This window comes from Bombina bombina, chromosome 5 (assembly GCF_027579735.1).
Source record: "Bombina bombina isolate aBomBom1 chromosome 5, aBomBom1.pri, whole genome shotgun sequence".
In the NCBI taxonomy this organism is placed as follows: domain Eukaryota; kingdom Metazoa; phylum Chordata; class Amphibia; order Anura; family Bombinatoridae; genus Bombina; species Bombina bombina.
This window is the reverse complement of record NC_069503.1, coordinates 968,100,752-968,115,228: the sequence shown is the minus strand read 5'-3', so window position 1 is coordinate 968,115,228 and position 14,477 is coordinate 968,100,752. Positions and strand designations below refer to the sequence as shown.

At 36.4% G+C, this 14,477-nt stretch overlaps 1 protein-coding gene across 1 annotated transcript in view; it reads right to left on the bottom strand.

Moving 5' to 3' along the window:
- Positions 1-14,477, bottom strand: part of WWP1 (WW domain containing E3 ubiquitin protein ligase 1) — a 530,531-nt gene that overhangs the window by 127,142 nt on the left and 388,912 nt on the right. The window contains exon 9 of the mRNA XM_053715174.1: positions 6,242-6,337. Coding sequence (XP_053571149.1) covers positions 6,242-6,337 — 96 coding nt within the window. The remainder of the gene's footprint in view (positions 1-6,241; positions 6,338-14,477) is intronic.

Genomic DNA, 14,477 nt, shown 5'->3' with positions numbered 1-14,477 from the left:
GTATATGAATCATGTTTGGGAATTTTATTTAAACTTTTTTCTTACCTGGGGTTGTCTTTTTCTAATTTGACTAATTTTTTCGCTGGCAAATCTAAGCTTGCGAGGGCGCAAAATGCGCGTCATCCTTGGCGCCAAATTTTAGTTATTTTACTCTTCTCCCTCTATTGCTCGCTGTTTTCATGAACTTTGAAAGCTATTATGCTTGCTTTTTTATTTTAATTTAAAAAAAAATAAAATACTATCTTGTTTTTCTCTACTGAAACTGTTACATTGTGGAAATTGAATGTTTTGCCTTATGTTATTTTTCTTTTTCTGTTACATTTTGCGAGATGTCTCATTCTGATCCTGACTCTGATGCTACTGTAGAAACTATGATGCCCTGGAACACAATTCTACAAAGCTAAGTGTGTTCTTTTCAATATTAAGCTGTTATTTCTTCAGCTCAATTATGTGGCATTTATTTATCATGTTTTATGCTAGCAATGTTTCTACATGTACAATGACATTTACTGTTTTTTACATATTCAGTTCATGTACTTAATTTCATCTGCAAACATCACATGTTGTTGCTTATATCATAAAAGGTTATGACTGCTATTATGCCTTTAAGTAAACTTACAAGGTCTTTTCAAAATTGTTAAGATTTAATTTTGTTCTGACCAACAGCATACATAAGTTTATTCTACTGATGAAGGTTTCTTTGGCTCAAAGGATCCTGTATCAGTCAGTTTGTTAAAAATTCTCCTTATTTTTCATTTAAACTTTTTTGGTTCTTTGTTAAAGAAATGTTGTTATTTATAGCTTTTAGGAGTCTAGTCCTCCTATTAACTATCGGCTAGATTACGAGTTTTAAGGTATGAGTGAAAAAGCATAGTTATGGCTCTTTTTCACTACCGCTGGTATTATGAGTCTTGCAGGTTTAGCTGCACTGCACACTTTTTTTGGCCGTAACGTAACTACTGCAGCTTTCCAAAAGTCCTTTTTCAATGGGACTTCCATAGCGCCGGTATTACGAGTCTGCCTGGGAGGCCAAAAAGTGAGTGGTACACTCTATAACTACAAGATCCATAACGTAAACTGAAAGTCAGTAGTTATGGCTTTTATAATGCAAAGCCAAAACATAAAACTCATAACTAAAGCGATAAAAAGTACACGAACACCCATAAACTACCTATTAACCCCTAAACCGAGGCCCTCCCGCATCGCAAACACTAAAATAAAATTATTAACCCCTAATCTTCCACTCCGGACATCGCCGCCACTATAATAAACATATTAACCCCTAAACCGCCGCCCTCCTGCTTCGTAAACACTAGTTAAATATTATTAACCCCTAATCTGCAGTCCCTAACATCACCGCAACCTACATTACTGTTATTAACCCCTAATTTGCTGTCCCTAACATCGCCGCCACTGTACTAAAGTTATTAACCCCTAAACCTAACCCTAAGTCTAACCCTAACACCCCTAACTTTAATATAATTAAAATAAATCTAAATAAAATTACTATCATTAACTAAATACCCATTTAAAACTAAATACTTACTTATAAAATAAACCCTAAGCTAGCTACAATATAACCAATAGTTACATTGTATCTATTGGTAGAATAGTTAGTAATTAGTTATTAACTATTTACTAGCTACCTAGTTAAAATAAATTCAAAATTTACCTGTAAAATAAAACCTAACCTGAGTTACACCAACACCTAACCTTACACTACAATTAAATAAATTACATTAATTAAATACAATTAACTAAATCACAAAAAATAAACACTAAATTACACAAAATAAAAAAGAAATGATCAAATATTTAAACTAATTACACCTAATCTAATAGCCCTATCAAAATAAAAAAGCCCCCCCAAAATAAAAAAAACCCTAGCCTACAATAAACTACCAATGACCCTTAAAAGGCCCTTTTGCGGGGCATTGCCCCAAAGAAATCAGCTCTTTTACCTGTACAAAAATAATACAAACAACCCCCAACAGTAAAACCCACCACCCCAACCAAACCCCCCAAATAAAATCATATCTAATATAACCTAAGCTCCCGATTGCCCTGAAAAGGGCATTTGTATGGGCATTGCCCTTAAAAGGGCATTTAGCTCTTTTCCGGCCAAACCCTAATCTAAAAATAAAACCCATCCAATAAACCCTTAAAAAAGCCTAACACTAACCACCGAAGATCCACTTACAGTTTTTGAAAACCCGACATCCACCCTCAACGAAGCGGCAGAAGTCCTCATCAAAGCCGGCAGAAGTCTTCATCCAAGCGGGCCAAAGTCTTCATCCAAGCCGGCAGAAGTCTTCATCCAGACGGCATCTTCTATCTTCAAGACATCCGGCGTGGAGCATCCTCTTCAATCGACGGCTCTTCCAGAATGAAGGTTCCTTTAAGGAACGTCATCCAAGATGGCGTCCCTTGAATTCCGTTCAGCTGATAGAATTCTACCAGCCAATCGGAATTAAAGGGTAAAAAATCCTATTGGCTGATGCAATCAGCCAATAGGATTGAGCTTCAATCCTATTGGCTGTTCCAATCAGCCAATAGAATGCAAGCTCCATCCTATTGGCTGATTGCAACAGCCAATAGGATTATTTACCCTTTAATTCCGATTGGCTGGTAGAATTCTATCAGCCAATCAGAATTTAAGGGATGCCATCTTGGATGACGTCCCTTAAAGGAACCTTCATTCTGGAAGAGCAGTCGATTGAAGAGGATGCTCCGCACCAGAGGTCTTGAAGATGGAGCCGCTCCGCGCTGGATGGATGAAGATAAAAGATTCCGTCTGGAAGAAGACTTCTTCCGGCTTGGATGAAGACTTCTGCCGGCTTCGCTGAGGACTTTTGCTGCTTCGTTGAGGATGGATGTCCGGTCTTCAAAAACTGTAAGTGGATCTTCGGGGGTTAGTGTTAGTGTTCGGGGGTTAGTGGAAAAAGAGCTAAATGCCCTTTTAAGGGCAATGCCCATCCAAATGCCCTTTTCAGGGCAATGGAGAGCTTAGGTTTTTTAGATAGGATTTTACTTGGGGGGATTGGTTGTGCGGGTGGTGGGTTTTGCTGTAGGGGGGTTGTTTGTATTTTTTTTTACAGGTAAAAGAGCCGATTTCTTTGGGGCAATGCCGCGCAAAAGGCCCTTTTAAGGGCTATTGGCAGTTTAGCTTAGGCTAGGGTTTTTTTTATTTTGGGGGGGCTTTTTTATTTTGATAGGACTATTAGATTAGGTGTAATTAGTTTAAATATTTGATCATTTCTTTTTTATTTTGTGTAATTTAGTTAATTGTATTTAATTGTAGTGTAAGGTTAGGTGTTAGTGTAACTGAGTTAGGTTTTATTTTACAGGTAAATTTGTATTTATTTTAACTAGGTAGTTAGTAAATAGTTAATAACTATTTAGTAACTATTCTACCTAGTTAAAATAAATACAAACTTGCCTGTGAAATAAAAATAAAACCTAAGCTAGTTACAATGTAACTATTAGTTATATTGTAGCTAGCTTAGGTTTTATTTTACAGGTAAGTATTTAGTTTTAAATAGGAATTATTTAGTTAATGATAGTAATGTTTATTTAGATTTATTTTAATTATATTAAAGTTAGTGGGTGTTAGGCTTAGGGGTTTATAAATTTAATATAGTGGTGGTGACGTTGGGGGCGGCAGATTAGGGGTTAAGTGTAGGTAGGTGGCGGTGACATTGGGGGCGGCAGATTAGGGGTTAATAAGTATAATGTAAACGGTGGCGATGTTAGGGGTCGGCAGATTAGGGGTTAAGTGTAATGTAGGTGGTGTCGGGGGCAGCAGATGAGGGTTATTAAATGTATGTAGGTGGCGACGACATTGGGGGCAGCAGATTAGCGGTAATAAGTGTAGGTAGGTGGCGGCAACATTGGGGGCGGCAGATTAGGGGGTAATAAGTATAATGTAGGTGTTGGCGGTGTCGGGGGGGACAGATTAGGGGTTAATAAGTAATGTAGGTGTCGGCGATGTCGGGGGCGGCAGATTAGGGGTGTTTAGACTCTGGGTTTATGTTGGGTGTAGACATAAGTTTTCTTACCCCATAGGAATCAATGGGGCTGCGTTACGGAGCTTTACGCTCCTTTATTGCAGGTGTTAGGCTTTTTTTTAGCCGGCTCTCCCCATTGATGTCTATGGGGAAATCGTGCACGAGCACATAAAACCAGCTCAAATCAGCGTTGGTATTGGAGTGCTGTATGGAGCTCAATTTTGCTCAACGCTACAATATTGCCTGCTAACGCCGGGTTTATGAAAACCTGTAATAGCGGTGCCATAGGGAGGTGAGCGGTGTAAATAATTTGCAAGTTAGCACCGAGCTGCTCTTACAGTAAAACTCGTAATCTAGCCGTATGTTAATGATCCTTTTCAAATCTGGATTTAAACATTTTTGCTCTTGAGGTCTTTTCCTATTCAATATACTATCTGTATTATATTCTAGAGAATGGTTATTCTGATTCCCTCTTGGGACTGTACTACTATTTCTATGAAGATTGGTACTTATTTTCAAGATTCTTTAGAATTTGATTTCTGTTTATTTACTTTAGATCTATTCATTTAATTATGTTTACTATATCTATTATGATTTCAAATATATTTTATTATCTCTATCTTGTTAGGATAATAATTTGTTTGATTTCTATTATCTCCACTATTTCTGGAGGTTTAGAGTTTTTTTCTGCCCTACTTTTAGCCGGTGATGTAGATCAGTTGGTAAATGTCCTGACTACAAACGCTTGTTCTAGATCCTAGGGTCATAGATTCATTTCCCAGCAGGGTTAATACAGCTCTTTGGCCCTTTGAGGTCAATTTATTGTGTACTATTTATTTGGGTAATAACTGTTTTTATCAGCTGCTAATTTGGTTAACACAGAGTGCAAGCACTTATTATGACCTGCAAACAGCCTCATGTGTATTTTTTATTGTATTGAATGTATTTTTATGCATTTTATTCAGTTATAATAATAACAATATGGATTTATCTTTTCTTATTGTTAATATGGCTGTCACATGAGTGTTTAGGTCCGTATCAATGGGCAGTGTCATCTCTACCTGTCATTGGATGAGACATCCTAGCTTGTTACTGCACCTGCAGGGGGGGGTTTGCTACTGTCGATTGATTGGATAACATAGTAGTTTTATAGAGCAAGAGGTGTTAGTTATTTTTACAGCCTGATGAAACGGCTATTTTTAGCTGAGAAACGCGTTGCTGGTTTTTAATAGACTTTTAATAAATAGTCTTTTATTATCTCACACTTGTTCTATCATTCTTATCAATTGTATTTGCCCTTTGGGGTTGACGGTCTGCCAATTTACCCGAGACCGATCCCCCCTCACACCCCTCTGGCGGACTGCTGACATTGGAGCATCCGGTACTCCTGCTGATTGTATGGGCCGTCTGACATCTCGTGACCACACTTGTGACGTCCTGGCGTGTCTGTCGGGCGACTCTGTATAGTCCCGATCTGTTGTGTCCGGCACTCCGGTTGTGCCGCTGTTCCTGTGAGTAGGATCTTTTAGGGGGGGAGATCTCCTTTGCTGTCCTGTGCTCTCGTTGTCTCAGACGATATTGTTCTATTTGGCGCCTCTCTTTTTCGGTCTTCTACAGGATAAATTACTCTCATATGTAACTTAACAAGACACTCAGATTTAAAACCTACTAAAGAGGACTTGATCATCAAGATTTCATACATTAAAGTCTTCTTGTATGGTCTTTAGTCTTTATACTCCCAACTAGTTTTACTGAAACATGAGCAATTCCTACAAAATGTGGATTTTTTTAAAAACAAAAGGAACAACTTTTTAATTGCTTTTCATCCCAAGAAAATAGCCTTTACTATCTGAAAACTTTTTACTGGTCATGCCAAGTCAAACTGAAAAGTCACTCACCTCTCAAAAAGCCAGTTTTGAACAATTGCCTAGAGACCAAACTATATTGTACAAAGCCCTATACACCTAGACAGAAAGGTCTCGGAAACATGACAATGTTTTCAGAGTAGCATAAAGGTCAAATAAAATATGCAGAACACATATGGTAGTCAAAATTTAAATACACAAGTGTTTCAGTTTTGAACAGAAGCATTTTTGCCAGACACTTGTATTAGCAAAGATGATTACAGTACAATAACTTTTTTTTTTTTGTTTTTGTTTTTTAACTTTAGTTCTATTGCATTACTCAGGTTAAAAAAAAAAAAAAAAAAGTGTATAGAGTTCTAAACATTATACCCTGGTGGTAACGGCTGCGGACGTTCCCATGTAGTAGTCCTTGTGTTATGATCAACGTAATAGGTTCTACCATGGGGATCCTTTCGTTGTTCCCATCTGTAAATACAGAAATAATAAATTATGGGGAAAAAAATATTAAAAAGATATTCTAAAGGTACAAGATATTGGGCACCTGTGTGATCCATCTTCCTAAGCTATTACACATCTAGAACTTTGTTTGGAAACTAAACACATAGGAACTTTCTTGCAAAATGGACTATTGTACATATACAATTGACACTGGTAAATTATAGTTATTCTAGCTGCTGGAATAAAAACAAGGCGGATAAAAATCAATTATCTTTTTAAACAAAATCTGTTTATTTTTTAATTTAAATAGTATTTTTTTTTCTTAAATAGATTTTTTTGATTTAAATAGATTTTTCCTCCAAAAAAATAAATCCTATCTAAATATAGTTTCTATTTAAAATATATTATAATCCAAAGGTTATTTATTCTGAAATGTAGATTAGTTTTTAATTATATAGCAAGATGTTGTATATTCATGGCTGTAAAAAATTGTTTTGGGGAAAATTAGTTTAATTAATCCATTCACAATATCATGCTCTCCCAGAGGTTTCTGTCAGATCATTTTGGACAATTTTTCTATCTTGAAGATATTATCACATCATATTGGTTTTGTAGTTCTCAAAACTGTGAATTTGTGTCTGCAGAAATAACGTGTCCCTTCTTCACAGCAAAATGTTAAAACTTTACATACAGAGTTGATAAATAGACCTCAAAGGGACATAATCATAAAAGAAAACTTTTGGGTTTCAGGCAGAGCATACAATTCTCAGATTTACTTCTATTATCAGATTTGGATCATTCTCTTGGAATCCTTTGTTGAAGGAGAGCAATGCTCTACTGGGGCTTAGCTGAATACATTGGGTGAGACAGTGGCAAGCAGCTAGCTCACAGTAATGAATTGCTTTTGAGCCTAACAATGCAGGCTTTTCAACAATAGATACCAATAGAACAAAAATTAGATAAGAGAAGTCATTTGGAAAATTGTTAAATCATAAAAGTTTAATTTTTACTTTACTGTCCCTTTAATGCCATTGCTCCCCTGCAAATCTATATACACAGAATCAACCCCATACTAAGTTTCAAGAAGATCACTGCAATAGAAGGACCTAAGTGGGAGGGGAACACATCACAAATTAAATATGTTATTGTTTTAGTTAAATAAAACTATTTCAATTGCTATTAATGTAATAATTTTTTTCCTTCCAATAAAGTACAGGAGAAAAGTTGATAAAATATTAATGATTAACCAATTAAACTTGAGATAGTTCACCTTCAAATAATTTCATTCATGTTAATGATCATTCTATGGATATCTAATGATATAACCAAATCAGAAATTGTCTGATATAACTGGAAAAAATCATCTTAAAAATTCTAAAAATGAAAACTATGATTTAAATTGGTCTCACTGACTAGTGATTTAAATCAATTTGATTTAAATCAAATCCACCCTGAAAGAATTGGAGTTGAAGTTATATAATAAATATGAGCTTATAACATACAAGTTGGGTGAATGGCTTAGGAATTACTTACAGCACCAATATTGGACAATTGACTCAAAAGCTGTTTCATGGGGGGCGGAGCCAACTGCCGATGAGGACAGACACACAAAGCAGAGCTCCTGACTTATTTATCTAAAAAACGAAAAATAATGCAATTTTTTCAGGTTGGATTCCTGTTTAGCTTCTCTTATGTGTTTGCCTACAACGTTCTGAGTTGGAAAGAGCACTATGTGGAGGGGATATATGGACTTTGACATCTCAGCCTAACAATGTGGTAAACGCTGCAGTATTTTACGTTAGGCCCACTACCTCTGGCAATCTTTTATATGGGTGAAGTAGCTGAACACATTGTATTCCTTTCCTGTAATCTGGACTGTTTTGCTCATAACTCATCTGCACAACTAAGTGCAGGGGAGCAGAACCCCGTGAGCTGCTTGCTTTTCTCCGAGGCGTGACTCTAACATGGAGGCTGTGGAGTACTGGGAACTAAGCACTCAGCGGCGTATTGATACGCACTTCCAGACCCTCAAGACGAGCCTTTCATTGCTGATCTCCTCCCTGGAGCGAAGGATACTGTCGAGTGACGATCCCCTAAATGGGCAGCAAGCCGTTATTGGAGAAGGTGTTTCTAGTGGTGCCATGTATCCCTCTTTAAAGCCATGTGGTTCAGAGCGCTCCTCTCTGCCATTGTTGGAGGGCACCCAAGAGGCTGCAGCTGATCAGATGGAACAAGGCACAGAACAAGGGGAGATAAGTATTACCATAGGGCTTGCTGCTACTCCGCTCCATGCCACTATTGAACGCTCAGGAGAGTACGCAGCTCTTGCTTCCACTAGCCCAGCTGGGATGGAGCTCATGCTAAACAGCGTTAAGACAAACATGCCACAGAATCCACTCATGAGACATTGCTGGTCAGCTGCTAATAGTAGAGTACTTCTAGAGCCATTCAATCAACAGCTAATTTGGAGCATGGGAATAGGCTAAATACTGGGTCTTTACACTCAGTCTAGTGATTATATACCTGTATGTAATTTGAAATCACTAAGGCTCACTAACTATGTGGATATCTGAACTAGTTGACTTACTATAATTAAACGTAGCAGTTTCTGATGCCTATATATATGGTTTCACCCATATTTTGACAAGTGTGTCTATATGTGTTTTGGTTTATGATATTGCCTGGCATTGTGTTTATGATTGATTGTGTTACTCTAGCTTACTAAATATAGGCCCTAAATATACATAATGTTACCATTAACACGGTGATGTATGAAGCTATATTTGATGAGAGGAGTCGATCTGCTTATTGACTTATATTGTAATAGGTATGCCGGAGGGCATAACTGGTATGTATAAATGCGCCATCATTATAGATACTTGCTCATATAACCTATTCCTAGTTAGGTGAGAACATCTCATTATTTTGCTAAAGAGTGAAAGCTGTGAGGTAGACTTATTTAACAAATATATAAATTTACTCACTGTGGTGTGTATATATGTCCCAGTATATTGCATGTCGCCATGTATAGATTTTTCACAGAAGGCATAGACCCATCCTCTCTCTAAGTGGGCAAGGGAATAGGGAGTTTACGTTCCTTATGTATTGTTTTTGTCCTGTCTGTATATACATGCCTGCACTAACCTATAGTAAGAGTATCCCCAGGTCTTTTTGAAAGGTCCTTTTAGCTTTCATATTGTATAAGGCTTTCTAGAAGTATTACCTTGTAGTATACCCCATCTCCTGTTATTAATGATATTGACGTGGCACCGGCGGCCGAGGTGACAGGTTTATTTTAACCTATTTAAGATCCGTGGGTGTTTACATCACTACTTGGAATCACAGCTTGCAGAGACTTGGTTGTACATAGAACTTCAAGGTAGGGGATATCCAAATTAGGTGCTTGGAAGCTTTTCTAGTATTAAGAGTCTCCAGTACAGAACTCTTCCTACAACTCTAGTAAAGTTTGTAATGTGTTAGGGTAGTATATGTATACTGCGGATATAATCCCTTCACCCCCTCAGCCGGCGAGGGTGAGGAGGGGAGTTGATTCGTAGATTTATACACTCTACTCATTACATGACGCATGCCCTACAACTTAGAGTTGAAGTCTAATTGACCTCTCTTCCTAGCATCTATAGCTTAAGCTTCATATTTAACTTTATAAATGGTTAGCATGCTATAATAGTAGTTCAGACTATCAAATTATATATATTTTGGCTTTGTGTGTCTTACTGTTTGCTAACTTTATCTATATTTTAGGTGGCCTCATGTCAGTGTAATATAGCCCTAGCATCTATGCTTTTATATATATATTACATATTCTTGTTATATTCTTCTCTTAACTTGCGCCAAGGTATATGGTTCTGATGCTAATTTATATAAATCTCAGGTAGTTTAAGGCTTATACCACTGGTGTTAGCTCTCCATATAGTATTGTATTAATAGGTTGTTTACAGATATCTCTACTAAGATTCAACGCATTTGTACAGAGGTATCCCTATGATTATACTATAGTTTAGAATGGTAAAGCATATACTATGGTTGTTACTCATTAGAAGCTGCCTTACGTATTTTTTATCCCCTTGCATTATTACCCCTAACCTCCCCCCCCCCAGGATGCTAACATGAACCCCTTGTGGGTTACATCCAACATAGAACTTGATTGTTCTTTATATTTTCTACTTTTTATATAAATGTTCATTGTTTGGCATAATGCCTTAAGCGGTGCTTACCCGCTGTTGGATTTTCCTTACTAAGTATTAATAGGCCCAAAAGGATCACAAACAGGACTAACAATATTTACTACAGTTATATATATATATCAATTGGTCCAAAAGTGACCAGCCCATTAGTCCTTTCAAAGCTATTAAGAAACTAGAAAACCAAGGTCTCAAATGTTTATATTTTAGCATACATTTTGCCTTTTAATTTGCTTGTTCCTCTGTAATGTATTACATGAAAATGTTGTTATACAGGTTATGGCATTTGCTGTGTATTTGCCTTTTCTTATATGCTAAAACCTCAATAAAAAAAAAAAAAAAAAAAAAGCTGTTTCATGGCCAGGTATGGACTATTCCCTCATTTCAATTAAAATTAAGCAGCTAAAAAAGGAGTTTATTTCAAATGTGCAGTTTGCTTTTGGAAGCTGTTGCTGTGAACTCTCAATATTAGGTCTAAAGAGCCGTCAATGTAAGTTAAGCTAAAACAAACAAACAAAAAAAACTGGGGAGCTAGGCAACACCAAATGGCCTGGACGACCACTAAAAACAACTGTGTTGAATAATTGCAAAATTCTTTCCTTGATGAAGAAAAAACCCTTCACCACAACTTGCTAAATCAAGAGAACTCTCCAGGAGGTAGGCATATCATTGTCCAAGTCTACATTTAAAAGAAGACGACTTAATTAAAGTAAACTCAGAGTTTATTACATGTTGCAAACCATTGGTAAGCCACAAGGATATAAAAAGGTCAGAATTGACTTTTGCCAGACAGCATATACAAAGCCTGCCCAGTTTTGGAACAATACTCTTTGTACAGATGAAACCAAGCTCAACCTGTACCAGAAGGATGGGAAGAAAAGTCTATGGAGAAGGAAAGGAACAGCTCATGATGTGAAACATACCACATCATCTGGGAAACATGGTGGAGGTAGTGTTATGTCATGTGTGGCTGCCAATGGAACTGGGTCACTAGTGTTTATTGGATGATGCACTTGCTGACAGAACAGCATTATGAATTCTGAAGTGTATACTAAACGCTATACTATCTGCTCAGATTTAACCAAATGCTGCAAATACAGTACAGATGGACAATGACTCAAAAGCAACCAAAGAGCATTTCAAGGAACAGAAGTGGAATATTCTTAAATCATTCACCTGACCTCAACCCAACTGAGTATGCATTTAATTTGCTGAAGAAAAAACTGAAGGCAGAAAGACCCGCAAACGAGAAGCAACTTAAAGGGACACAAAACCCCAAATTTTTCTTTAATGATTCAAATAGAACAAGAGTGGTCACACACTAGATCTTGTATTCACTACTTAAGTAAAAGTCTCACACCTAACAAGAAACCCAGTCATGTGGTTTGACCACCATTCTATAAAAAGGATATGAAAGCCACATTTTTTATTTCATGATTCAGATGGAGCATGCAAATATTAAGCAACTTTTTAATTTACTACTATTAATTTTTCTTTGTACTCTTGCTATCTTTAATTAAAAACCAGGAATGTAAAGCTTAAGAGCTGGCCAATTTTTGGTTGAGAACCTGGGTAATGCTTGCTTATTGGTTTGATAAATGTAGCCACCAATAAGCAAGCGCTATCCAGGGTGCTGAACCTAAAATGGACTGGCTCCTAAGCTTTAAATTCCTGCTTTTTAAATAAAGATAGCAAGAGATTGAAGGGAAAAAAATAGTGGTAGGAGTAAATTAGAAAATTGGTTAAAATTGCATGCTCTAGCTGAATCATGAAAGAAAAAATGTGGGTTTAGTATCCCTTTAAGAAACAGTTTTCGGATGAAAAAAAAGTTTAGAACATTTAAAACTGTGGGGGCAAGTGTTAGTCCTCAGAGGCTTCCTATACAAACCCCAAAACTACCCTCAGGAGCAAGAATTTCCTATTGTGGCTCCCCAAAACCACAGATACTCCTTTATACCCAAAAAGCACATGCACTGTGTCAGCTCCTTCTTCGTCCACACTTTCTTTATATACACTGGCATTAAAACACATTTGCTCTTGATATAATATAGCATTAGGTCATGCATTTCTCTGAAGGTTGTTTTTCACTGTTTTAGTGTGTTCGGATTAGTAGATATTGAAGGGTATACAACTTAAAAGGGACAGCCAAGTCACGATTCAGATAGGGCATGACATTTTAAACAACTTTCCAATGTACTTTTATCATCACATTTGCTTTGTTCTCTTGATATTCTTTGTTGAAAGCTAAACCTAAGTAGACTCATGCTAATTTCTAAGCCCTCAAATTCCACCTCTTATTTCAGGGGATTTTGACTTTCTTACAACTAGTGGGCATTAGTTCATGTGTGCCATATAGATAACAGTGTGCTCACTCCCATGGAGTTACCTAGGTGTCAGAACTTAATGGCTAAAATGCATGTCTGTCAAAAGAACTGAAATAAGGGGGCAGTGTGCAGAGGCTTAGATACAAGGTAATCACAGAGGTAAAAAGTGTATTAAAATAACTTTGTTGGTTATGCAAAACTGGGGAATGGGTAATTATCTTTTTAAACAATAACAATTCTGGAGAAGACTGTCCCTTTAACAGATGCATAACATTAACTGTACTGTAATTAAAGAGAATTCAATAATACCAGTAGCAAACTGAATATAAGATTAAAGGAAAAAATTCAAAATAGGCAGTTTTGTTACAAGAATTCAAATTATATACTTTAAGGGACATTAAACACTAAATAAATGCTAGATAGAATGAAGCATACAAAGATTAGTCTGAGAATAACATGCAGATGTATTTTTTATAGTTTCATTAGCTGTTTAAATATTGATAAAATAAGTGTAAAGTTTTAGTGTCTATAAAACAATGGGAGCTGCCATGTTGTAACTTAGGTTACCTTCTCTGCTGTGGCCAATTAGGGACAGTTATAAATAGGTCACTAGAGTGTGCAGTCAATGGCTGTGTGGAATATAACAGTGTTCTGCACCTTCCATTTCTAACAGGAACTGAAAACCTCACAATTTAGTATTTAATTACAGGAAAAGTTTACAAAATAAATAATGTAAGTATAGTGCAGAATTGTTATATATATATATATATATAACATTTATCATTTTATATTACCATTTCAAAGTGTTTAATGGCCCTTTAAAGAGACAGTTTACTGTAAAATTGTTTTTCCCTTAAAGGGACATGAAACCCACATTTTTTCTTTCATGATTCAAATAGAGAATACAATTTTAAACAACTTTCTAATGTACTTCTATTATATAATTTATTTCATTCTCTTGGTATAATTTGTTGAAGGAGCAGCAATGCACTAATGGTTTCTAACGGAACACATGGGTGAGCCAATCATAATCGATATATATATATGCAGCCTCCAATCAACAACTAGAATCTAGGTTCTCTGCTGCTCCTGAGCTTGCCAAGATAAACCTTTCAGCAAAGGAAAAACATGAGAAGGAAGCAAATTAAATAATAGAAGTAAATTGAAAAGTTGTTTAAAAACATAATGTAAGAATTTACCTGATAAATTAATTTCTTTCATATTGGCAAGAGTCCATGAGCTAGTGACGTATGGGATATACAATCCTACCAGGAGGGGCAAAGTTTCCCAAACCTCAAAATGCCTATAAATACACCCCTCACCACACCCACAATTCAGTTTAACGAATAGCCAAGTAGTGGGGGTATAAAGAAAGGAGTAAAAAGCATCAACAAAGGAATTTGGAAATAATTGTGCTTTATACAAAAAAAAAAATCATAACCACCATAAAAAAGGGTGGGCCTCATGGACTCTTGCCAATATGAAAGAAATTAATTTATCAGGTAAATTCTTACATAAATTATGTTTTCTTTCATGTAATTGGCAAGAGTCCATGAGCTAGTGACGAATGGGATATCAATACCCAAGATGTGGAACTCCACACAAGAGTCACTAGAGAGGGAGGGATAAAAATAAACAACA